At 45.8% G+C, this 26214-nt stretch overlaps 1 protein-coding gene across 1 annotated transcript in view; it reads left to right on the top strand.

The window, feature by feature from the left end:
• Positions 1-26214, top strand: part of Wdfy4 (WDFY family member 4) — a 232615-nt gene that overhangs the window by 89726 nt on the left and 116675 nt on the right. The window contains 12 exon segments of the mRNA XM_051202497.1: positions 1660-1821; positions 2397-2488; positions 4706-4805; positions 7453-7658; positions 8434-8603; positions 10667-10792; positions 16040-16204; positions 19001-19204; positions 19751-19865; positions 21353-21510; positions 22023-22261; positions 24672-24793. Coding sequence (XP_051058454.1) covers positions 1660-1821; positions 2397-2488; positions 4706-4805; positions 7453-7658; positions 8434-8603; positions 10667-10792; positions 16040-16204; positions 19001-19204; positions 19751-19865; positions 21353-21510; positions 22023-22261; positions 24672-24793 — 1859 coding nt within the window.

Genomic DNA, 26214 nt, shown 5'->3' with positions numbered 1-26214 from the left:
GGTTAGAACTTTGTCCTCAAACAAAGAATAGGGGCTGAGAGGATAGGACAACCAGTGGTTCAGCATCCATATCATCTGCCACCTCCCAGAAAGCTAGGTTTTTATCTTCCCTCATGGGGCAATGGAACAGCTCTTTCTCCTCTGACAGACTTGGACCCCAGGGGTGAGGAATCAGAGCTCTATGGTCTTAAGGACTAGCCCTGAATTAGGTAAATTAGGGCTCAGCAAGTGGTGAGTATGGCCTGAAGAAGCAATAGCTGCTCTATGCCCTAAGTTTCTCTCTGTCCATTTTTTTCCTCTAATTGGCCTCTCCAAGTGACTTTGAAACAGTTATTTATTTGGAGTTTCAAATGGCAGAAATAAAACCTCAGAATTTTGAGGAAGACAGAAGGCAGGGAGGAGGAGGTATGGAAACAGAGGGGCCAGAGGAAGTAGTCAAGGAGTTCATTAATGTGTGTAAGTGAAGGGCACAGATCTTCAAGGATGCGTGGGTACTACTTAAGTACCTCCCTCTGCCCTTCCCTGCCTTGTTTCAGCATGTGCTGCTACACTTGGGCAGGCATTCTTCTGTGGCAGCCAGGTGGCTGTGGGACACCTCCATGGATATTTGTCTCAGCTGGGCGTCTTCCATGGGCTTTCCTTCATAGTCCTAGGATAGTGTTGAGTCCTGTGGTCCCATGGCCAGCCCAAGAGCATGGCTTTGCCTATTCAGAGGCTGGAAAGTTTCAGTGAGACTTAGTGCAAACACATAGGGCTATAAAAGGAGAGAGGAGGCAGCAGAGCTGAGGACTATCCCCCAGCCTGCTACCCACAATCATCTTTCTTTTGAATGTGTTCGTAAACAGATTTCTCATTCAAGTTCCTATTATTCACTGTCTGCCTAGGTGGCCCCAGCTTTTGGGTGGAAGGTTTTGGGACTTTCCTATCACATAGTTCTGTGATTGGTGACCACCTGGTGCCTGTTCTGTTTGTGTCTGGGTTACAGAACTTTGTGGAACTAAACATGCCAATGCCAACAAGATAGTCCCAAAGGAGCACTCCCACCCACCCCCACCTACCCTCCCTCCTCCATTCTCCATTTTCTGTACCTGTTGTCTAAGTAACAGACATTACCCTTTGGCTCTTGTCTTTGGAAGAGTAGAACTTACTGGAAATAAGACTGTGATTATCCTGAGGTGGGGTGTGGGTACTTGAATTCCATCTTTTTCCTCTGCCTCTCCACCAAGCGCTCATCCACTTTGTGGTTTGGGTTGGGCAGGAAGATCAGGCATGCAGACAGGCTGTGCAGGCTGCTGCTGCTTCTTCGGCTTGTTGGGAAGTGCTCCTGGGTCACAAGTGTGTCTGCCGTCTTTGTTCTGGGTTTTTCTGAAGCCAGCATTAGTATTCCCAGAGGTTCAGAATTCAAGGCATTAATTGGGTTTGCTTTAAAGGTGGTTTCTGGGGATTGGAAGGGACAAGCAGTGCATGCTGCAGCGTCTCTAACACTTGGCGGGCACATATCTGATAGATGTCTGATGGCATCTTGACTTGTTGCCAAGAGAACAATGGAGTCAGAGGGCCATGGAACAAGCCTATCTTGGAAAACCTTTTTAGTAGAGACACAGAGAATTTGGTTCATGCAGGTAAAAGCTTTTACTGCCTCTCTCCCGGGCTCACCAGGGAAGGACCCAGGAACGCTGAAGTAGCCCACCGCGCACAGCTGGTACCCAAGCTCATATTCCTCTTCAACGAGCCAAGCCTGGCCCTGTCCAAGGTCTCCTCCATCATTGCCATTCTTGGCTGTCAGTTGAAGGGCCATTTCAATATCCAGGACTTTCTCAGGTACTTCGACAAGCTCCTTCTCTAGAAGATGGTACAGGTACAAGACTCTGGAACTATTTTACAAGGGTATATGCCTAACCCTGCCACGGCCATCCACACCAGTACTTAATAAATTTTGTAATTTTGTAGAGATTTGTGGTCAGGGATGAGCATTAGAACTAAAGAGCATTTACCTGATTCAGGAAGAAGGCAGATTTCCCAGCCTCTGTTACTCAGACAGTTGTCCCAAGGACTCAAGAACATCCACTCTCACAGTTACCCTTAGCAGCCATGGCCCCCTGTGTCTACCTCCTGCAGACTTCCCTCGGGATGGTCAGCTGGTTCCACATCCTACTCTTTCATCTTCAGTTCTGTCTGGAAAGTAGACCTAGAAGAACCAGAGTTAACTTCTTTGATCAACCCTGATCAATTTGGAAGTCTCTAGAGATCCTGTGCTGATGACAGTAAAATCCCATTTCCCTCAGACTTTCACTAGAAGCCCCACTTGAGTAGGTCATGTAGAGAATGATGAACACAGACCCAGCAGCCACAGCTGAGATCCCTGCCTAAGCATGTCCTTCTCTTGCTGCACACAGGGTCGGACTCTTTGTCATATACACCCTCAAGCCTTCATCAGTGAATGAGAGGCAGATCTGCCTGGATGGAGCCCAGGACCTCTCCATACCTGGTGAGAGCACCTTTTTCAGATGCCAGGTCAAAGCATCAGGATGTCCCTCAAGGCACCTAAAAGCATATACTAGGGACCATATTGGGGACAACTTTGCATGGAAATGAGCTATGGGAAAGAAGGGGATACATCTGCAGCTATGATGGCCAAACAGTGTCTGAGGAAGCTACATTTAGTAATTAGGGGATATCTCCCTACTTGAAAACCTCCAGTGGTTCCCAAGGCCCACAGGACAGTCAGTGCCCTACGTAGGCACCCTTTAAATGCTAGCCCTAACCTCCTTTCCTGGTTGAAACCTCACTGTCCCCCAGTCTTCCAGTGAGCCTCAACCTAATACTCTGAAGTGTTACAGACTGCAGTGTGTGAGAGCACAACCTCTTTTCATGCTGAGGACACACTGTCTCTCCTGGAATGCCACCCCCTGCTCACTCCACCCCAAACCTTATGTGCTAGACCAGTCCGTTCCAGTCCCACGGCCTTTATTTCTGAAGTTCAAAGGATTCTTATAATGTATAGTTTGTGATATTTTTGATTTTGTGTTTTTGTTGTTGTTGTTGTTGCTTTTTGGTTTGTTTTGTTTTTGAGGCAGGGTTTCTCTGTGTAGCCCTGGCTGTCATGAAACTCTGTAAATCAGACTGCCCTGGAACTCACAGAGATCCACCTGCCTCTGCCTCCTGAGTGCTTGGATTAAAGGTGTGCACCACCACTGCCCGGCTTGTGATGTGATTTCTGAGCCACTCTCTTACCCATACAGAACAGTTGTCCTATCTTGCTCACTTTCCCTTTGCTAGGTGGGCATAGGGCAACAGCTACAACCACTTTGTCCTGGGCCATTTGCATCCACACTGCCCAAGGTGGGCTGTTTATATGTCAAATTTAACTTACTATGGGATGGAGAGATAACCCAGTTGGTGAAATGCTTGCCACACATGCACAAGGATCTGAGCTTGGATCTCCAACATCCATATGAAAAGCCAGACACACCAGCATGTGTCTGCATCCCAAGTGTTGCGGAGAGAGAGATAGGGTGATCTCTCAGATCAACTAATCTTGAAGAGTCAGTGAGCTAAAGATTTGATGAAAAACCCCACACCAACAAATAATATGGAAAGCAATAGAGGAAGATTATTATGAGATGAACTCTGGCCTCTATCTACATGTGCATACTTGTGCATGGACATTTACAAGCATGTCCACACACACACACACACACACATACACACACATACACACACACACACCAACATATGTAGTAATACAACAAAAAAATTGAAATAGTTAAAATTAGAATTTTGGATCTTTGCATTGGCCACCTTCTGAATGCTTAGTCACCACATGAGACCAGTGGCCTCTGCACTGGACAGGGCAGATATAAAACAGCCCCACCATCACAGAATGGTCTCTGGGGAAGCATTGCCTAGCCTTGCCTCTTCTTAGGCCAAGCCTCAAAAACAGAAATTACCATTCCCATCTCTCAAATGACAGAAGCAAAGATCAAGAGATTAGTACCTTAATGAGAGATGGAGTCAGAGTCAAATAGAAACATGGCTCTTCTCCCAGCGTCTGCTGTGTGGTGTGTGTTCCTTGACTTGATCACAAAGCAACCACGGAGAGAATGAATGGATGGATAGGGGGTCAAGAGAGATGTGGTTGGTCAGCCTTCTTTCTCACATGGATTCCATGCTGAAATATTTGCCCCCACCCCCTTAGTTTTTGAGGCAGGATCTTACTATATAGTGTAGCTCTGATTGGTCTGCAACTCCCTAAGTAGACCAGGCTGGCCACAGACTCACAGAGATCACCTCCCCATGCCTCCCAAGTGCTGGGATTAAAGGTGGACATCGCCATGCCTGTTATTAGTCTTCCATTTAAATTCCTGTTGAACATCATGAGTGGGTCCTTTAGAGATTTTATGATGGTTGAAGAGTCAGACTGTTTCTCACTGAAATATATTTTTGACCTTACTGTTTAAAAAGACTTTTCCCCCAAGATTAAACAACATTGAAGCTACCCCCAAGTAAAGAAAACACAGCAACATGTTCCAAAGCTCTTTTTAAGTGTCTAGAATGTAATGCCAAGATTTTGAGCCCTGTCTGTGTCCAATTCCTAAGTTAACTATGTATTTGATGAATACAGTTGCTTGCTGTAGCAAATATTATGTCTCTTTACAACCGTTTGCTCTCAAATCTGAATTTCTTTTTTTTCCCCCTTTTGTAGCTGGAAGCCAAACATCTGGAAAGGCAATCTGGCTTAGAAACCAGTTGCTAGAGATGCTGTTTGGTGTAATATCTTCCCCCCAACTTCATCTGTCCTCTGAGTGAGTAGACCCGGGAAGAGTGATTTGGCTCGGGGTTGCCTCACTCAGTCAGGGTAGGGTATTAAAAACTTTTCTTAATGAAAAGCTTAGTATCTCTAAGTCTTCTTGCTGTGGTGTGTCCTGCACTAGTCAGAATTAAAATAATATTCTCTCCACCCAATAAACCAGACCTTGCCCTGAGATGTCCTGATGCAATGTTCCATGGGTGCAGAGAAGTAGAAACAAGTATGAGATCATTTTAATAAATTCTTTTTGTCACCATTGTATCCTATAATGGCTGTTGTTTTGGCAGTTATGACAACTGCTGTCTTTGATGTCTTATGCTTGGCAGACAGCAGAATAGAGAAATGGTTAGCCTAAATAACATCGATTAGACAGAAGGCTTGCCAAATTCTTCTCCTGTTCACTTATGTTTTACTTAGCTTTTCCAACTTGGATAAAAAGAAATATCTTCCTTCAATTAGCTGTCAGAATAATGTATAATTACAAAGCTGGTTACATTACTTTTCCTGTTTCTTGCCTGAGACTCTAGTCAATCACTTAACAGCTATTTGTTGGGCACCTACTGTATACTAGACAATGTGCTGGCCCATTGGATGCACCCCTGAATCAGCCATCCATGGTTTTGCTCTCAATTTGAGTTTATGCACCAGGAGGTGTATTTGGTGATTCAGTGGAACTCCACAGCAAATAAACTGCAAATAGTGGCTGATAACTTTCTAGTTGGGGCTGACGAGGTGACTCGGTGGATAAAGCACTTGCTTTGTAAGCACGGGAACCCAGGTTTGAACCCTTGACACTCACACAACAGTTGGATGTGGTATGTCTGCAGCCCTGGCATTGGGAAGGGTGGTGGAGGTACATGGATCTCTGGAAGTCACTGGCCAATTAGTCCATCTCAACTGGTGATCTTCAGGTTCAGTGAGAGACACTTTTAGCAAGAATAAGCTGGAACATGATAGAGGAAGACTCTCATATGAACTTCTGGTCTGCAAACATGTGCACACACACATAGATACACCACACATGTGCATACAACACACACATACATGCAAACACACATGCATACAGCACACACATACACACCTGCATACAATACCCTCATGGATACAACACGCACATGCATATACATATGCATACAATACACACATGCATTTAGCACACACATGTATACATGTATATAACACACAAATACATACACATACACATGTATATATACACATACATATAGCACACACATGTATAAAAAGCACACACACTGCACTTGCACACACACACACACACACACACACACACCCCATCACCAATCTATCAGCTTATAAGTCTATGCATTCTTAGCATCCACTGGAGTTTTGCTCTTTTCCCAAGGCCCCTGGGAGGTTCCATGAGTTTTGTATGCCTCTTTCTACTCAGTGTGAGAATGAAAATGTCAGTTTTTGCAAAGAGCTAGGATGAGGGTGAAATGAATTGGCAGGTAATTCTGGGAAGGCTGCCGAAGATATCATGAAGATTCTATAAGCTAATTCTCATCACCATTATCACCACCACCATCCCCATCACCGTTGATTTCACCACCATGACTATCAATTGCTACCATCATCATAGCTCCCATCATTCCATCGTCACCATCATCACCATTACCACCTATAGCTTTCATCACTATCATCCATATTATCATTGAGTGAAATTGCAGAGCACATTAGAAGCCCTGTCACAGCCATCCAGTTAGAGAGCACCAAGGGCAATGCTGAGAGGCAATTTCTTCATGCCTAGTGTAGTATTGGCTCATTTCAGCAGCACCAGCCGTCCACTCGGCATGCTGAGAACCTTCCCTGCACAGATGGATCTCTCGATGACTCTCGAATGGCTAGGGTTTGTACTCTCTATTGCCATTCCAAGACAGGCTTCTGACCTCCCTGCCATCCAGTTCCCTCTAGCAAATCTAAATGCGGCATTTTAAAATCCATGTTTGAAAGTGATAGTTCATCACAGCTAACTATTGGACATTTCCAAGCAGATTGGTTTTGACTAGAGACTTTAAAGACAGAGGAAAATAAATGCATGTTTGGATTACTATGCTGTTGGTAGTGAAGTGAGATGGGAGAGTGTATTGCGGTAAATAAGGATCAGGATAAACAAATAAGCCGAATAGATGTTTATTCAGGGAGAAATAACTTACAACCTAGACAGATGAACACCAGGAAATTCAACCCGATCCTCTCCTGTCCGAGTCACGCCAGAAAGAGAGACTTCCTGGCCCCCTCCGACCTCCTTTCTCAGGTCACCTCCGCCCATCGCTCCACCCCCCAATGGGCGTGGTCAGTGCTACAGAAGGACTACCTCACTACAAGAGTGCATGCACTAGTGAGCAGGGCTGCAAGGAGCACACACACCTTCATGTTCCCAGTTGCTTTGAGAAGCTCTGGCAGCTTGAATAGCATTGACTGGATAAGCCCATTGTGCAACGACCTTGCCAGCCTTTTAGTATATCCCTTCAAAATATAACCCATAATTCATATTCAATGGCCAAATACTGCCTCGCTTCTCTTTCTGGGGTGACTTTGTGAGGTTGTATGTTTTTTTGGGGGGGGCATGTCTCTTGCTCATGGGATGAAAGGTGATTTCTTGCAATGTATTGTCCCTCTAGGTCAAAGGAACAAGTGTTTCTGAATCTGGGGCCCGACTGGTTCTTGCTGCTCCTGCAGGGTCACCTGCATCCCAGCACCACCACCCTGGCACTGAAACTGCTATTGTACTTCCTGTCAAGCTCTTCTCTCCGTGGGCGATTTAGAGACGGCCTGTCTGCTGGATGCTGGGTGGAGTGTAGCATGGAGGGTGTGGACATCATGATGGGTGAGTGACTGTCTCCAGGAAAACATCACTGTTTTGTCTTGGATGTGAGTGAAGATCAAGCCCTACCCCACCCTGTCCACTTGGAACCTGTGTAGCCCTGTCCCCAAGGCCTGTACCCAGATCAGTCCTGGCTTCCTTTGATTCCCGTTGTTGAATCCTTCCTGAGCATCTTGCTCATTTGCTCCTGCACTCTGCCTTCTACTCCTCAAATCTTGTCTATTTACACACTGGATGCACTGTTGATTTTCCATGGATGCCTCTTCTGGTGGGTGTAGACTTGTCTTTCATGTCTCAGCTCAATGCCATTTCTCCCAGGATGGGAGGAAGCAAACCTGAGTTAGGAGATTGGATAACATCTCTGCTTTTATGTAACATCTCTCTGATATCCATCATAGTTCATAAGCACATATCAATTTGTATGAATGGCCTTACATCTGCCCTTCCCCCTATACTGTCTGCTTCATATGTGCATCTTCTTGATGTATAATAGCTCTTCTGCCCAGTACAGAATTGCCTTGTTGCTTTCTGCATAGTTGGAATGATAGGATCTGTTTTGGATGAATGAATGAATATGTGTATGAATGAGTGGATGGGTGGATGGATGGGTAGATGGCTGAATGAATGGGTAAGTGTGGAATGAACACAAGGCCTTTTCCTGTGCTCTTGTGCATAAAGCATGTTTTGTCACAGTGTTCTGCGAGGTGGCCAGTGTGTTGGCTCTGTAGCAGTAACTGTTCTTATCTGGCTCTTGTCCCGGCCCCCACCTGATCAACAGACAACCTGAAGAGCCGCCCTGCAGTGCCTGACCAGAGCCCCTGCCTGCTTCCTGGGTTCCGGGTCTTAAATGACTTTCTGGCCTACCATGTTCTTATTCCGGAAGTATACCTCATCGTGTCCTCCTTCTTCCTCCAGACACCACTTACAGAGCTGACCGATGGGCCCAGAGTATGTTCTGGGTACACCCCTGGGGAGGAGGGACATATTTGGTTTTTCTGATTCCAAATGATTATGGCTGTTCCCTAAGATTCCCTATCTCTCTACTTCCAACTGGAACTATGTCTGACCTGTTTCATTTCTCACACCCCCTGGTTAGCTTTCAGATTCCCTCTTATTAGCACTAGTGATTTTGTCTGTTTTGTTGCTTTTTCAAGACAGGGCTTCTCTGTGTAACAGCCCTTGCTGACCTAGAACTTGCTCCGTAGACCAGGCTGGCCTCAAACTCATAAAGATCTACCCGCCTCTGCCTCCCAAGTGCTGGGATTAAAGGCGTGCACCACCACTGTCCAGTGTTGGATTTTTATGTTTTTTTTTTAACTAGTGATGCTCTTGACTCTCACCTCCCACCATCCCTCTTATAATATCTGATGGGGTCAACCTAATCTTTCTCTTTTTGGACATGGTTAGGGCAATAATTGGAAACTAGGCTGGCTTTACCCTAGCACCCCACCTTAGGTCTCAGCTCTGTTCGTCATAGATGCTCCCCTCCAATGTCACCAGGAGAGGAGGCTTTTGATTTTCTTCAGTACTGAGTGATTCACCCTGTACATCGTTTTTCTCTCCTTTCTTTACTGACTCTTCCCTCATCGGCCATAAGCATGTTCAACTCTGTCCCGCTTAGACCAGAAGCTGTTCATACTTTCTGCTAACTCCTGCCCCATTTTTCCCTCTTATAAACTTCTTTTCTAAATTTCCCCAAAGAAGAGCCCGCACTCACTGAGCCATCTCACCATCCATCCACTCTTATTCACACTTGGTTCAAGCCTTCCTGGGCTTTCATACCTACAAGGTCAGGTACAGACCCCAGCCAGCATCGGGAATCCTTCAGTTTGGTTCCTTGACTAACCTTTCCAGCTGGCCTCAACTTACCTGCTCTTTTTACTGTCACTCTACTGAGCTATGTCTACAAGACAGTTGCTATGTGCTCACCTGTCCCATGTCTACCTGTCATGTGCCCTTATTTCTTTTTACCACTGTCACCGGCCACTTACCAGTGGCAGCTCTAGACCATTCCTCCATTGTGCCTCATTGTATCTTACATAGCACTGACACTTGTAGGTGTGCTGTATCCTTAAACACTGAACAAGCAGGGGACAGGCCTGACCTTTGTCTCATTTTCCCAGGTACCTGAACAGCAGAACTGGAAATCACTTCTTAACCTTTAGTTGAGTTGCTTGTAGTGAATTGGAATAGGAAAAAACATGACTAAAACATTCAGCCCATTACTTAGTCCCATATTTTATGGATTGGATCTACATTTTGATTGACACAGACTCTCTCTCTCTCTCTCTCTCTCTCTCTCTCTCTATATATATATATATATATATATATATATATATATATATATCAAGGTTCTGAATATGCTGTGTTAAGTTCATTGAGACCCAGCATTTTTATTTCTCTCTGTATTATGAAAACAAACATCCAAGGGTCTAAGACCCAGAAAAGACACTTTACGTATTCCATTTCACTTGATATTTAAACAATCCCGTGGGAGTAGATGATGTGAGCTTTCATTTCATAGAGAGGAAATTGAACCGCCAAGAGGCTGAGTAGCTTGTCTGAGCTATTAAAAGGGCAGCGTCAGACCTCTGATTCTATACCCCGATTCCTCTCTGCTCTTTCCCTGAACCTTGAAATCCTTCCTGTCTTCTATGAGTTCATTTATCATACCCACTGAATGGTGCTTGGGGCATTGAGTGCTTTTGAGATTAGAGTCCAGGGCCTTGGGCATGCTAGGCGCATGCCGCTCCCCTGTTCTACACCCTTAGCCGCAAAGAACTCAACTTGGTGCAAGTTGCTGTTAGATCTAGCACCTCCTTAGAGGTTTGTGTTTCTAATGTGCCATCACCTGGGGCTGGACGGTTCCATAAGGGTTGATGACCTAGTCTGTGTCTGTCCTCTTTTGTTTTTCCTACTGGGGATCCCTGGGAAATGTGATGCACTGTGATAAAGCTAGCCACCTTGGTGGGCAGCCACAGGCCTCCTGATGGTTCTTCCTCCTCCATAAGGAGAGCTTGGATTCAATGCTTCAGTGGCTCCTACAGAAATACCACCAGCAAGAAGTCCTCCAGGCCGGGCTGTGCACAGAAGGTGCCTTGCTGCTACTGGGAATGCTAAAAGCCATCATGAATCAGGTGAGACCTGCTCCCCACACAATATACCAGAAGGTTCCAAACAGTTTGGAAGGGTCAACTTATTTTTTTTCTGGAAGCTTCCCAGTAATGCTGGCATTATTTGTCCATTCTCTATTATATGGAAAAAAAAATCTCTGACTGTAATTCACAAGGAATTGAGGCTAATTTAGCTCACTGATCTGAAAAAGTCAACAGGCATGGTACGGGCATCTGCCTGGTATGCGGTGAGGGACTGCTTTTTGTCTCATAGTGTAGTGGAGGGCATCCTGTGATGTTATAGAGCAAGTGTGTTAGCTTGGGTCTCTCTTTTCCTTCTTATAAATCATTGATGCCACCATGGGGGCACCTAAAGATTTTCGGTGTGTTTTAGCTACCTGTCACCCTGAGGTACTTACTCCCCATTTCCTTAGGCATTTGCTTTTCTTCACTGAGGACATTTCTGAGGAGGCAGGGAGGCTGATGCTTTTAAGAGGCTTGTCTGAATCAGGACAGGTGACTTTGCCCAAGAGGTACCCATGAATTAGAGCCCCGTCTCAAAGAAAATGGGTAGCCTGGCACAGAGCCTTTTGGTGCAGGAACTTTTTGTTTGTTTTTGACCTTCAAGGTTCATGAGCAATGGGTGGAAGGGATTATTTCAGACATGGAGGCAGCTGGGACAAGTGAATGTTATTTGGTCTAGGAACAAGAGTGACTAATGTTGAACCAGGTCAGCGAGGACTTGGGTAAGAGGCTGAGAAAGTCAATTTCGTTCTGCAGACACCAAGCCTGATGGAAGGCTTGATTGTGTGAGGAAACTTCATTGTTCTTATTAAAATCGTATATAATTATTGTCTTTCACATGCAAACAAAATAGAGACAAACCTAAAAATCATCGGATACCTCCCCACCCACATATGGCCACTATGAACTGTAGTGGAATAGTCAGGTACCTTTTCCCCTCCCCCTTTTTTTCCCCCCCCTCTCTCTCTCTCTCTCTCTCTCTCTCTCTCTCTCTCTCTCTCTCTCTCTCTCTCTCTCCCCTTGTGCGGATGTGGTACACTGGAGCGCACTTTTTTTTTTTTTTATTATTATTTTTTATATAATAGTGGTGGGTGGGGGGGGTGTGGGGGTGTGGGGGGGGGGGTGCGGCGCGCGGGGGGGGGAGGGGAGGGGGCGTTGGGGTTTTCTCCCCTCTCCCCCGTTTTTTTCTGCCCCAACTCCAACTCCCGCAAGCCCCACCGCCCTTCTGTCTTTTTTCTTCCCCCCCCCTACGCAGTAGGGGGGGTTTGGAACATCGGCATTAGTATGGGGGTTCACAATGGGGATGCACAGGAGAAACGCGCCCCTTTTTTTGTGCAGCGGCCCCGCCGGCCCCCCCCCCCCTTTTTTTTTTTTTTAAAAAAAAATTTTTTTTTTTTTTTTTGGCCCTGTTGTTGAACACATTTTATGTTTTTTTAACAGTTTTGTGTGGAAAAATTCTTTCAAAAAGTTTCTTTTTTTTTTTAAAGGATCTTTTTCCAATTCCCCTTTTTTTCCCTTGGTTCATTTTATTCTTCTATTAGCAAATTTTCATTTATGACTTTGTATGAACATTTATAAATGCTATTGGGCTGTAATTTCTTCCCATTTTATCATTGTGTGGTTTGATATTAGTATTATGCTAGTTTTACAATAAAATATAGGTCCTCATTTACATTTAAAAAAAGATGTTAAATCAACCAATTCTTCTGGTATTCAAATTCAGTTTTCGTGAGCCCAAGTTTTTCCATGATTATTGACCTGTTTGGGATTGGAGATGGCTTCTTGACCATTCTAATTAATTGACTTTTAAAGATAATTTCCATATTATTCTTTTTCCATAAATGGCTTTGTATTGCTTTCTGATGCAGCAACAAACCCCCAAAATGATCAGTTACAAAGATGAAAGCTCTATTTTGGTTCACAGTTAGAGCCTTCAACTGGTGACTGGGTAGTTGCCTTACTGCTTTGGGGCCATGATAGCAGTTCACGGCTGGAATGCACAAGAGAGCAAAACTATATACGCATGTTATGGTCAGGATACATGAACCTTAGGTCCCACAATCCCCTTTCAGGGTACACCCAGTGACTCTAGACTTCCTATTTTTTCCAAGTTTGTGAGGGTTCCAACACCTTTAACAGTGCCAACACTTTAACACATGGGCCTCTGAGGAACATGGCAGCTCCAAACTATGTCAGGTCTGTTTGAACTCATTTTCTGGGTGATATTTTCTACTTTCTTACTCTCAGTTTTGAGGTTCCTACCTTCTTTCCACCACAAGTTTCTTTCTTTCTATTTTTTTAAACTGAAGGCCTGTGGGTTTATTTTGAGAATGCTATCTTGGATATATTGATCAGTATACTGATTTATTTATATCAGTTTTTAAGATTGTTATATTTGGCATCTTCAATTGTGATTTCCCAGAATTCCTGTGGTTACATTCTAAAACATCTCTTGGTTATCAATGTCCATGTGGCTGAGTGTGTACATGTGCATGCGTGTGCTCAAACACATACACCCAAACACACACACACACACACACACACACACACACACACACACACGGATGCATGCACACACAAATATTTGCTTTTTTCATTTTTCCTAAATTTATTCATTCTACAGGAGGACTAATATACAACTAATTTTTGAAATATCTGAGATGTGTATTTTCTGTTTGTAGCATGAGGAATCTGTTTTCTACCTAACCAATTACTATTATTTAAAAAAAAGCAAACAAACGTGATGGTACACACTAATTTAAAATGAAAAATAGCTGTAGAATGTACTGAAGGAAATGAAAGCATAAGGCCAGATGTTTACAATAATTAGCAAACACATTAAATGCATGTGTTAAGGATATTAGTTTCACATGTGAGTATCAGAGGCAAAGCCTCCAATAACTGATCTAATACAATGAAAATGCCCACCACCAAAGTAACATTTGCCAGTTTCAGTAGAAAAACAGTTGAAGGAATTAGAGACAAAGTCTGAAATTTAAACATAGGAACAACTCTAATATCTACTTCTGAAATAGCTGTATTTTATTTCTGGTTAGAAATTTTGTGTTTGCTATCACACCCTTGCTAAGAAGTGCCATAGGTCAGCTTGCCTGTTCTTGAAGTTAGTGTAATGGATCACAGGGCTTGCATTCTTCTGCATGTGGCCATCACTCACCATTGTGTGATAGGACCCATTCACGTAGTTCATGAACTTCATGTACTGAAGTTCATGTTTGTCACTGCTGAGGATTATCCTATGATAGATGATTACCATTGCTGTTCTCTGGGTCCTTGTCATTTACAAGTACCATGGACGAAGCCATTGCAAGCCTGAACCCATGTGTTTGGCAGGGGCACACACTCTTTCTGTTGGAAATAGACTTAGGAGAGAAGTTATGGTTTATAAGCTTTCTTCCCTCCACAGTGCCAAACTGTTCTCTTTCACCTTGGTGTGCTCACCAGGTCTTACTCTGGGATGGTTCTGGCTGCCGCATGTCCTGGCTACATTTTCACTGTCAGGGTTGGTGGTTTGTTTGTTTTTCATTTAACGGCATGGTGCAGTCTTGAGGAATCATCATCTCTGCCCTGGGTATGTCAGAACTGAAGCTGTGGAGGTGAATTCATCCAAGCAGAGTCCCTGGCTGCTGGGCAGCAGAGGCGCATGCACTCAGCAGCATTAGTGCCATATGCCCTGACCTTCAGGGATCTCTGTTGAGTGGCAGATAAAATCCAAGTTCTTCCAAAAGCCCAAGTCTTGCATCTCTGCCCTCATCTTCTAGCCACTTCTGCATTTAGCCCAGGCTAGTCACTTGAAAACACCCACATGGCTACACTCTCTCATGTCATCCCCATGACAACAGTCTTCTAAAATGGGCCTAGCATGGTCCTCAGTTGATAGAACTGGAGCCCACAGTGCAGGGAGTGTTAAGATTCATCCCAAAGACACAGCATTATTAAGTGGCATACGCAAGACTCCTTCCAGATGGAGCCCTGAGAGCTCCTTTCTCTGCACTCACCTCTAAGCCCAATGTTGCAGAACCCACAGGAGACCCAGATGCAGCTGTTGTGAGAACTTTCTCCTTGCCTGCCTGCTCCAGCCCATCTCAAACGCACGTGGGGCCTGGACATGTGATTCCAGGGGCCTCCCATGTCTTGCCTTTTCCTTCAACATACAGTAGATTTTAGTTTTCCAGTAGGAAGACAGTCAGGACCCTCTGGAGCACTTAGCAGGACATTCTCACCCAAGCATCCCAGGTCAGGACCGGAGGACAGGCTGCTGGGGAAATAAGGAAGCAACATATGAGACAGGCTGCAGCTGAACAATCAGGACTCCCACAGGAAAGGCACTAGTATCCACCTGTGTGTCATTTGGTACAGGCTGGGTGTTGATTCTGTGTGTGGGCACTGCTATGTGGGGAATGAGCATAAAGTTGAGGTCAGTTGATTTGAAGTTCCAGGTGTCTGTTCAGAATAGTGAGACTTCAAACAGTGGCTAAGCCATAGATTGACTTCAAGATGGGCAACTGAGTATGTTTGACGAGAGAACTGGGGTCCAGAAAGGCACTGGGGTCAGTCAGGACTCAGGCAGAGGAGTCTCAGTTATGTAGCCTGCAGCAGAGGAGAGCAGTGTGGGAGGGAACTCATGCCCAGATTCAGCACTGGGGATCAGCTCAGTACAGCACAATGCAGTCCGGTCCAGGCCCCTGGTTAGCAGAGATAGATAGGTTTCTTCAAGCTCCACTAAGACAAGGTAGGCCCCAGTGTGGGTCAGGGTAGTGTCTCTAGTGGGGAAATTGACTCTGGATTGAACACTGACAGGATTGAACTCTTCTCTGAGTTCAGAATGCTAAGTCTATTAGTACAGGGATAGTGTGGGGACACAGCAGACTCTTGTAGATCTCTAGGCTCACTCTTAGCTTTCACCTACTGGGTAGTCTTTGGAGGAGTGGACTTTTCTAGGCCTCTGTTTCCAGCTGCAAAGCAGAGGTAAACATGGAACCTATCCCCTAAAGGTTCTGGGTGAGGGAAGGATGGTGTGTAAAACACTTAGAACAATGCCCACACCTGTTTTGTGACCAGTGCCTGCTGCTATCCAGTTGTCTTAAGCAAGTGCCAGCAGCGTGTCATGTGGAGTCTATGGAATTCCGGCTCCTCTGTCTCTCTCAGGCAGGTCCTCTGTCCCTCTGTCGTGTTGCTGTACCCTGCTGTGTCACACAGGCCTGTGGGTCTTACAGTGTGTGTCCTCAGCCCCCTGCAGGTTCAGGAGAGAGCGCCTGCGAGCAGACACTCCCCAGCAGTATTCTTCAGTTCCTTGGCCTGGTGTATCGCTCCTACCCCCAGGACCCAGCATGGAGGACCCCTGACTTCCTTCAGACCATGGCCATCATCGCTTTCCCCCTGGAAGCCCAGAAGGTAAGACTTGCCTTGTTCTGAGGCCCCAGGGTGAGCAGCTATGAATGTCATCATCCTTCACGGATGAAGGACGGAGTAACTCCCTGCCTCCCAAAGTTAAAATGCACATTAAGCAGCTTGACCAAACACAGAATAAACAATGTGGGTAATTTTCCTTTCCTTGGCTGAGGTCAGCTTTAGCTCTAGTCCAGTTTTTTGTTTATTTGTCCTTTTTGGCTGTTAGAAATCTCAATACTGAGATATTTGATTATAGCTCAAGTTCAAATATATGGGGAATACGTACTAACCTGCTGTTGGGAAGCTAGGGTTCCATGCCAGGGGCCTCTTGCCACCTGTACCACAGACAGGGAATAGGTAAGGCCATTGTTTCTCCTTCTACCTTTTGTTCTCAATACATTTTGTGTCTTCATCCCCTTTGGACTTGATCAGGTCTTTCTCCAGGCAGTAGGTTTGTGAGGGCCCCACTCAGAGTCAGATGGACCAAGAAGAGAGAGGAAACAAGGACTCAGTTGGGTCTAGAAAAGGTCTTGAATCTTGATTGCTGGAAGGTTCTAGCAGGGGCTTTGGGAAGACAGGTGGGTTTGAGGCAGAGAAGCAGTGCCAGTAGGTCAAAGGTCGGAGCTATGTAGGATCGGGTGGGTCAAAAGCCTTGGGGAGCTGGGCAAAAGCAAAGATGGGACAGAGGATCAAATAGGAAGAAGGGCAGAAATCTGTACTTCTGTAATGACCCTGGTGAATTAGGGGGCTGTGATGTTTGTTTGCAAATTGTAACAAGGGCTAGAAAGGAGTATTAGACGCAGGCCCCATAGCCCCTGACTTTTACAGAGTTGAGTATGGAATGGCTGTCCACATGCTAAAAAGCTAGTGGGTAAGTGAAATACACCTAACAGCCCATTCCAGAGATGTGTACATGGTGACAATGCCAATCCCCTGGGCCTCCTGGTGCATAGGTCTGGACCTGCTGCTCTGTCTAACCCAGCAGCACCAGATAAAGGCAGTACCAGCAAAAGAACTCAGAGACTCAGAAAGCAAGATGGCCCTCTGGGTCCTCAGGCTGAGTGTGGGGTCCTGAGCCACATCTGGTCAGAGGGTGGCAAGATTGAGAAATGCTACCTTTCCCAGGATTAGTAAGTGGCAGTCTTCCAAGCCGGTGTCTTTTCCTTAGGGTCAGCTTAAAATAAATAGCTGACTAGGACTGAAGAGTCTAGCCAGGGCTCTGTATCGATGGGCTCTGTATTTGGAAGTGTTACCAACCTCAGACAGAAATGCTGTTAGACATTAAACTAGTTTTCCATCTATCCTCAACATGGGCTGAGTTTTTTTCATTATTATACCATAAACAGTGCATTTTAATAGCATTAATGTTACATTAAGCACTCATGTGGAGGTGATGTAATATTAGGTTGGAGGGGATTGGGTAGGTACTGTATGCAAACACACTACCATTTTCTAGAAAGGACTTGGGCAGCTGGGGACTTTGGTATTTTCAGGGGTTCCCAGAATCAATATCCCATGGATGCTAAGTGACAAACATGTTTAGTTTAAATAAAGGGAATAAATATAAAGGCTAGAAGATGCGTAAAAAATGAGAAAGTGATTCCATAATGGTTTGACAAACTCAAGTAACTCACTAGAAAAGTAAAGTAAAAAATTCAAAAGGACCCAAAGAAACCCCGCGGCTGGCTGCATCTGGGGGAGACCATCATGCAAGAGCCAGGTGATCCAGGCCAAGCAGGGAGAAAGACAGTAAGTACCCTACTCAGTGGGTGTCAGGTAGGGAACCAGGGACCCAAAGTCAGTAATGGGGCACTGTGATCCCGGTGCTGCCTCAGCCTGTATCTGGTCCAGGTTTGGCCTCTGCTGAGTCGGGGAAATATTAGCCAAATGCACTCTGTGTGCTCCCTCCACACAACCTCTGTGGGAGGGAAGTAGAGGAAGAAAGTCCCTCCCTCCACCAAGCCATTTCTGTAGCCAACAACACCCCAAGCTAGCCCCTTCTTAGGGCTTCCACTCTGGTCTGAAGAACTCCTGGCCCTACTTTGCTCTCCTGCCAGGCCTTTGTTGCACAGACAATGCAACAGAACCTTCTCTTGCAGGTGGCCAATGGCCAAAAGCTTTCCATTTGCTGTGAATTTATATGGCATCTTTCCAGTCGAGGCCGCACGGAGCTAATTAATGCAGTCACCACCTCCCTAGGTGCCGTTAAATTCATTTTATGGCTTAATTAAGAATGGCTGCATTAATTTTATGAATGAGCAAAGGGAGGTGCCAACAGATGAAGACACGTGAAAAGTTCACGGGGCGGGAGTCAAGAGTCCCTGGCCATGTGTCCTTGGGTCTGTCGTTTGGCCTCCTGGCATCTCCACGTCATCCTGGGCTATCTTGGGGAATGAGCCCTGCCTGGTTGGATTTTTACAAATCTTTAGTGAGAACTAAGCGCCAGAGAGCTTTGGAGATCGGGGAAGATTCTCCAGCTCTGCTTCTCTGTCCTCACCAGGGGGTGCTGTCTGTCAGCATTAGCAGGGCTGGGGCAGGTGCAGGGCTGGGAGCTGAATCCCAGAGCCAGACACTGACATGCCCAGTGTAGAATTCTAGACCTCCTTGCTGGTCTCTGACTGCGTGGCTCGCAAAGGGCATCTCAGACAGCTGTGGCCATGTGACAGGCAGTTTAGTCCCAGGCCAACAGGTTCCCATGCAAGAGCTGGGCTTGATGAGAATCCTGCCCACGGTGAACAGTAGCATGTGGGAAAAGGCGTCCAGCCAGGGCCCAACATGCTGCTGTTGCTTGTCTTCCAGGAGGCAATGCCCGAGTCCTCTAGAAACACCAGTAGTCCCGAGGCCTCTGCTGAATCCAGCAGCACTGCTGAGGGGCTCCAGGCTTCTTTCAAGTCACATCCAGCTCGGAGGCAGCTGAGAGAGTTCATGCAAGTCCTCCTGAGGGAGCTGCTGCTTGGAGTGTGCAGCCCCAAGCAATGGCTGCCCTTGGAGGTGCTCCTGGAGGTATGTTAGAAGGGATATTGTTAGACTGTGTGCCATGGAAGGAGACTGGATCTCAAGGGTAGGGTATTCCAAGACTGAAGAGAACAGATGGCTGCTGGGAGATTGGCCTTAGTATTCCAGAGGCCTGAGGTGAAACCTGTGAACCTCTGACCTTGAGGGAGCAACAGATGGGAGGTCTTTGGAAGCAGAGTATTTTATGCAAGTGATTTGTAAGTGGGTACTTGGGAGAAGGGGAAGAGAAGCAGAATTCTGGGGCAGATGCTCATTCAGGGATTGTTAGCTCTGGTCCCTGGGGGAAGTGGCATGCTGTGTCCCAGAGTCAAATTCACCTTGAGATAGTTGCCAGGTGCCCATTGGCTGTGAGTTCTTCAGACTTGCTTCTTCACTCTGGGAGAGGGCATCACCTCCTGGGTGAGGTGTCTGGGTCATCAGAGGTCATCTGAGGCCTCAGTGCCTCAGAGAAAGGCAGCAGCCCACATTCACCATTCAGGCAAGGCAACACGATGATTCAGTGGCTGCCCTCTTAATCCCAGGCAATGTTTTCAGGCTCCTCCAGATGGCGTTACCAGTCAGCAGAAGAGAGACTTCCAGTCTGAGGTCCTACTTTCTACCATGGACATATTCTACGACACAAGTAGGGGTAGCATACCGACCCTAAGAGGTGAGTGGCTTCTGCATTCTCTGTTCCTAGTGTTGGGCAGCTCATTGGTGACCAAAATCCCAGGCTGAGTGTTGTCACCCCCTGGCCGCATGTTCATCTCTGCATGCATCTTCAGCAAGAGTCTGTTGCCCTCTGTTGGCACAGGTTCTGTTTTCTATGACACCACTGTCATAGTTGGGCCATGCTAAGGTAGAAACCCTGCTTGCTGTCTTCTGAGTTCAAATCAGTCTCTCCTGACTCATTACTTCGGGAATGTGAGATAACTGAGCCTAAGATGCTCTGATACTTCTTACCCATGCTGATGGCAGATTTGTCACCCAGTAAGCATTTCTTGAATGCAAGGCCTGAATGAAGATGCTGTCACCATTTAGCCACACTTGAGACTTAGTTGCAGGGCAGCTGAGGCTTCTTCTCAAAGTCAAGCCCATGTCCCCACTCCACCCCCCCTAACCCCATGTTTTCTGAGCCACAGGAATCCCATGTGACACAGCTTGCCTCTAGGATTTTCTCCTGCCGCATGGTATGGACATATGTTTGTGTCTTTCTCTTGGTATGTAGCGCAGAGGAGGGTAGGGGGTCGTATAGGCAGAGTGTTCACACGGCAACCCAGTGTTTGTGTTGGCTCTATCTCTGGATGGCAGTGTGCCTATGTTGGGGACCAGAATGGTGTGGAGGATAGTCTCAGCTAACTCAGGTTGGTTCTGGGGATCATCTGAGATCTCCACACACTGAGGAGAACATGCTGCCATGCCTGCTGTGTAAATGAGTCTGGCTGTCTGCTTTTCAATACGCTCTTCCCTCAGTTGCTCTACTTTGCTGTCTATACTGTGATAAAAGACTATAACCAAACGCAACTTGGGGAGGAATGGGTTTGTTTGGCTCACACATCCTGATCACAGCCCATCACCGAGGGAGTCACGGCAGGAATGTAAAAATAGAATACAAAAGAATGCTGCTACTGGCTTGCTCCCCATAATTCACTTAGTTTGCTTTCTTATATTACCCAGGACCATATAACCCTTGATAGGCTGGGGACGCTCATATCAATCATTAATCAAGAAAACGCCCCACTGACTTGCCTACAGGCCCCTCTGATGGAGGCAATCCCACAATTGGCATTCTCTTGCCCCAGATGACTCTAGCTTGTGTCAAGTTGACTAAAAGCCAGGCAGCACATTAGTCCAACATAACAGCAAGGCCTTGGGTCCCTTCTCATCTGCTTGAAAATTCAGCTCTCTTGTTTTCATGTCAAAGAACCCCCAGAGGAAACATTCTTTTGCTTGTCTTCTCATCCCCTGAGTTATATCACTAGCTGGCTTAGTGGAGCTCAGTTTGCTTTGAATGAGTATGTGTTCACTGCGCACTTCTGAAGACCCCACCTTCAGCACACAGGTGACTAGGACATGGTCACCACAAGGGATCTGTAGACTGTGGGGTGGAGAAGCCCATCAGACTCTAATATCAGCCTGCCTCCTTCCCCCACCCAGGAAGTACAGAGCCTCAGCCAAACTCAGAAGCTGCTGCCACTCCTTCCCTTGCAAACATTTCCTACTTCACCCAGAAGCTGGTGGAGAAGCTGTATACTGGGGTGTTCTCAGCAGATCCCAGGCACATCCTCCTCTTCATCACAGAGCACATCGTAGTGGTAAGAATCTGGGTCCCCAAGGTGCTGAGAGGCTGTCTGCTGATGAACTGGTTGTCTCCCGATTCTGCTGGATCTTCCATGCAGGAGCGGAACTAGGATCCAGGATAGGCAGGGGGAAGGGAGGATCTTAGAGTCCTGCATACCCTGAAGTGTGGTCCCTCAGGCCCAGGCCTGCTTTCCTGCCTTTGGCATTCCACACCCAGAGCCTTAACCAGAAGACATTTCACAGGATTCCTTCCCATCCTGCAGCTCTCCCCTCTTTCTTTCCCCTCTTGAGTTGAGTGATGTCCCGAGCCATCCGAGCAGGCGACAGGCGCTGCTTAGGGCTGAACATCTAACAGTCACCTGGCCTCCTCACACTGACCAGTCTTGAGTCTCTGCATTAACCACTGCCCACTCTATAAGGAAGCTTCTCTGGCTGAGTAACTTTGTGACAGCATCATTTCTGCTGTAAACTGGGTCAGTGTGTAAAGTGCTCATGAGTACGTGTGTGTCTTATTTTGGTGGTGCAGGTCATCGAGAACCCATCTTCCCAAAGGGACACTGTCATGAGTGCTTTATACAGCAGTTTGAATAAAGTTATCCTGTACTGCCTCTCCAAGCCCCAGCAGTCCCTGTCCGAGTGCCTTGGCCTCCTCAGGATCCTGGACTTCCTACAGGAGCACTGGGACATTGTCTTTGCCACTTATAATTCCAACGTCAGCTTCCTCCTGTGCCTCATGCATTGTCTTCTGCTGCTGAACGCAAGGAGGTAAGAACTGAGGCTTTCTTCTCTGTGCCCATGGTTAGTGCAGAAAAGCAAGGCGCAGAAGGGAAGGGTATCTGGTGGAGGTCAACATAAATGAAAGAAACTTTCTGTTCAGCTGGATAACTGAAGCTGTGTGCAGTGTTCAGTAATAGCCAAGTCATCTCCAAGTCCATGTGACTGAGCAACTAGAGGCATCAAAAAAAAATTACCTTATTTCCACAATTCTAAGCTATTGAATTGATTTAATTTTTTTTGTTTTGTTTTGAGGGAGAAGATGCAAACGTTAAGCATACACATTGATTTTTTTTACATAGCCAGATTTCAGAAACATTAATATTTGATAAATGCAATCTTGACATAAAAAAATTCGTAATTCAATGTATCATATAAGCTAGGAATAATTTTCTTTGCAGAAAACTACACACAATATGTATGGGATTCAGAACAATAACAACAAACACACTTGCCTAAGAAAACACTACCATACTTTTGTTGAATAGGCCCTCTTTCTGGAAGTCCCATTTGAATCTATGATGCTTGATCCTATGAATGTTCAGCTCATCTCCCTGCACATTTAGTTGGAATGTATCTATTCTTTCATCTGAAATGCTTGGTACCAAATGTGTTCCATATTTTTGGAATATTTGCATATATTTCTATCTACATATGTATCTTTCTATATATATATGATGTGTATATGTAATGTGTGTTAAAGGAACTATAATGGGTGTGGTACCCAGAAGCAAACACCATGTTCATTTATTTCAAATATACCTTACCATGTATGTCCAGAAAATAATTTTGTACACCACGTTTGCTTCTGTGGGGAGCCACCATGTGAGGTCAAGTGGAGAATTTTCCAATTGCGGCATCATTTTGTTTGGAAAAGCTTCAAATTCTGGAATCCTTTGAACTCCACTTGTCAGGCTGTGGATGCTTGGCCACCTGAGCCTGTGAATGTGGCTTCTCATCAAGATAGCTGTGCTGAGTACAGTGAGAAAAAAGACAGCAGGGGATTAGACTTGGCTTTGCCATTTCATCTTTCCTTCCATTAGACGAGAAGGGATCTCACTATGTAGACCAAGCTGCCTCACACTCACAGCAATCCCCCTGCTCCAACCTCTTGCATGTTAGGATTATGGGTGTTCACTAACTTCCCACCATTTCGGTGTTTTATTTTTGAGAAGTAGCTTTAGGCTGGCCTCAAACTTGCTATGTGGCTGAGGTTGGCCTTGAACAGCTGATCCTGTTGTCTCCATCTCTATGGTCCTATGATTATTTGCATCTATCACCATTCCCAGTGCAGCCTTTCTGAATCATACTGTGTCAGTATAAATTATAAGTTTAATCCCTAGGGATGACTCAGGTTAACTCTCTCTAGGAAGCCAAGCATTGTGCAGGCATCTGATTCCAGCCCACAAGAGATTGAAGCAGCAAGGTCATGAGGTCAGGGTCAGCCTGAACTAAGTAGAGGACTGGGGAAGCCTCTTCCCCAGAGGGGGACTTTCCTTTCATTTTTTAATTTGAAGAACATCCATTTTCAGTGTATGGTTAACTCGGGAGGCTTTTCCTTGACTTTTTATGTGGGAACCCAGATGAGGGGACTGGAAAACCCTTCTCCATATTGGGAGTGACATTCTCTCCAGGCCCTCCTGTAGAACATTTCATCCTCTGAATTTCAACAATGATCATCCTTGTACACAGGCAGATTTTTATTTCTATGTTTGCTACTTTAGATTTGAACTAGAGATTATAAGTACTTTTTTCTGCTCAGGATGCTGACAAAGGTTTCTGGAAGAAGGCATGTGATACTAGCATGAGTGGGGCCACCACAGTATGAGGTTTCCGGGGAGTCCAATGTGTGAATGACTGTGTTCCCATTAGAACTGGATTATGAAGTATAGGGCCCTGACAAAATGAAAATATGAAGTGTATATTTATAAATTAGTAACGTTTTCAAGACGGTAATAACAGAGTCCTTCAAAGCCACCTGAGCCTGTGAATGTGGCTTCTCATCAAGATAGCTGTGCTGAGTGCAGATACAGGCCCTGGAACCTAGCCGCAGCACTGTGGGATGACATCAAAGTCTAACACAGTCAGGTATCAATGCTTTGGGAGTGCCAGTTTTTATGACAGGAAGGAGGTGCTACAAGATGAATCGGAGGCTCTGTTGGAGGCACAAGTAGGGTTTCATTAGCTAGGACAACCTATAATGATAAGGTATGTTCATGCTGGCTGGAAAGTTATCAGCTGTGGACATCATTATGATGTTTCTGTTTTTGTTTTTGAATGACTTGGCATGCTTTTCTGCGTTGATGTATACTGAACTATAGGGGTGACCTCTTATAATAAAGAGCTGTGTCATGGTCCTGAGGAAACTTAAGTTTACAGTGAAGTTTATCCTGTTTACTAGTTATCCGGAAGGATTTGGATTGGATCCCAAGCCCAGAATTGCTCCTTACCATCAAGTCTTCCTTTCTCCAAATGAAGACGTGAATGACAAAAAGGAGGAAGGCCTTCCAAGTTTGAGTGATGGTACATTTTGCTGATGTCCCATGTGGGAATGGGGTTGCATAGCAACAGCTGCAGTGTTGCATTTTCCCATTGATCTTTCCCAAGTGAAGTATGCAGATAATATGAAAGAAACTTCCAGGGGTTCGGAGAGGGGTGAGATAGCATGGCCATCCGGGAAGAAAGGCATTAGAGGATAGAGGGGTAGATGACAGGATGGAAGGATGGGTGGGAGGATGGATGGATGGATGGATGGATGAAGATGGAGAGAAAGTCAGTCCGTTGACTCTTCACTCTTAATTTGAAACTGACATGCTATCCCAACTAGTTCAAACTACCTCTCAGCTTTGTTCCTCAAAATTGCTAGTTCATATAAACACACACACACATACACACACGCACACACACACACACACACACACACACACACACACACACGACAAATTCTTGCCTTGTGGCACCTTGTAATATAAAACACCAGGATGACCACAACTGGACTATGGTCATAGAGGCTCCTAAGTCTTTCCAGTTTTAGCAGCTCATGACTTTAAACTTTGTAGGAACACTCTGGCTCCACTCTGGAATTTGGTAGAAGTGGATCAGGTGTCCATCCCTGTTGGGTTAGCAACCAGGCTCTGGACCAGAGGAGTATCTCAGTCAGTAAAATGATTGCTGAGTAGGCACGAGGACCTGAGTTCTGGTCCACAGTGGCAAATATCTATAATCGCAGCACCAGGGAGGTTGACACAGGAGGCTCCTGGGGGTTTACTGACCAATCACTCTAGCCAAACCAGTTCAGTCAAAGAAAAGACAGAGAGTGAAAGACATCAGACACTTATCACATGTCTGGATGTACCCACACACACGTACACACACCTGCAACCCCCCCCAGAGAGAGACAGACAGACAGACAGAGACAGAGGATATATATATAGAGAGGGAGCAGCTCTAGGAGACTGTCACCAAGAGAGACTAGCAGTTTAAGACTGGAGGAGTTTAAGATGTACTTCAAGGGACTAGGGTGTACCAGGCAGACTGACTGCAGTCATGTCTAAGTCTCAGATAATCCACAGCACTGAGAAGGGCAAAATCCGAGAAATAGAGTCAATGCTAGAAACGAGGACTGGTCCACCTGGGCACAGCCTTGCATTTGGGATCCAGTCCCCAGAGAGGCCAATGTGTCTAGTTAGGTTGGGAGGAGGTGCTTAGGGTAAACCCTTAGCTACTGAAGAGTCACACACGGGATATCATTGGTATCGGACAGAATTGGGGATTGGAGAGAAACTCCTTGATCCCCTGATGCCATTTTCTAGATTTGGGCATGAGAGGCAGGCAGGACTTGGTGGTATGTAGTTAGATATGGGAAGAAGGAAGAATTCAGTTGACATGGATGTTGGTATCTTTGACTCCTATGGGGAGCTTGCGAAGCTGATGCAGTCATGAAT

This window comes from Phodopus roborovskii, unplaced genomic scaffold (assembly GCF_943737965.1).
Source record: "Phodopus roborovskii unplaced genomic scaffold, PHOROB, whole genome shotgun sequence".
NCBI lineage: Eukaryota > Metazoa > Chordata > Mammalia > Rodentia > Cricetidae > Phodopus > Phodopus roborovskii.
The sequence above is the reverse complement of the archived record's forward strand: the minus strand, read 5'-3'. Positions and strand labels throughout refer to the sequence as shown.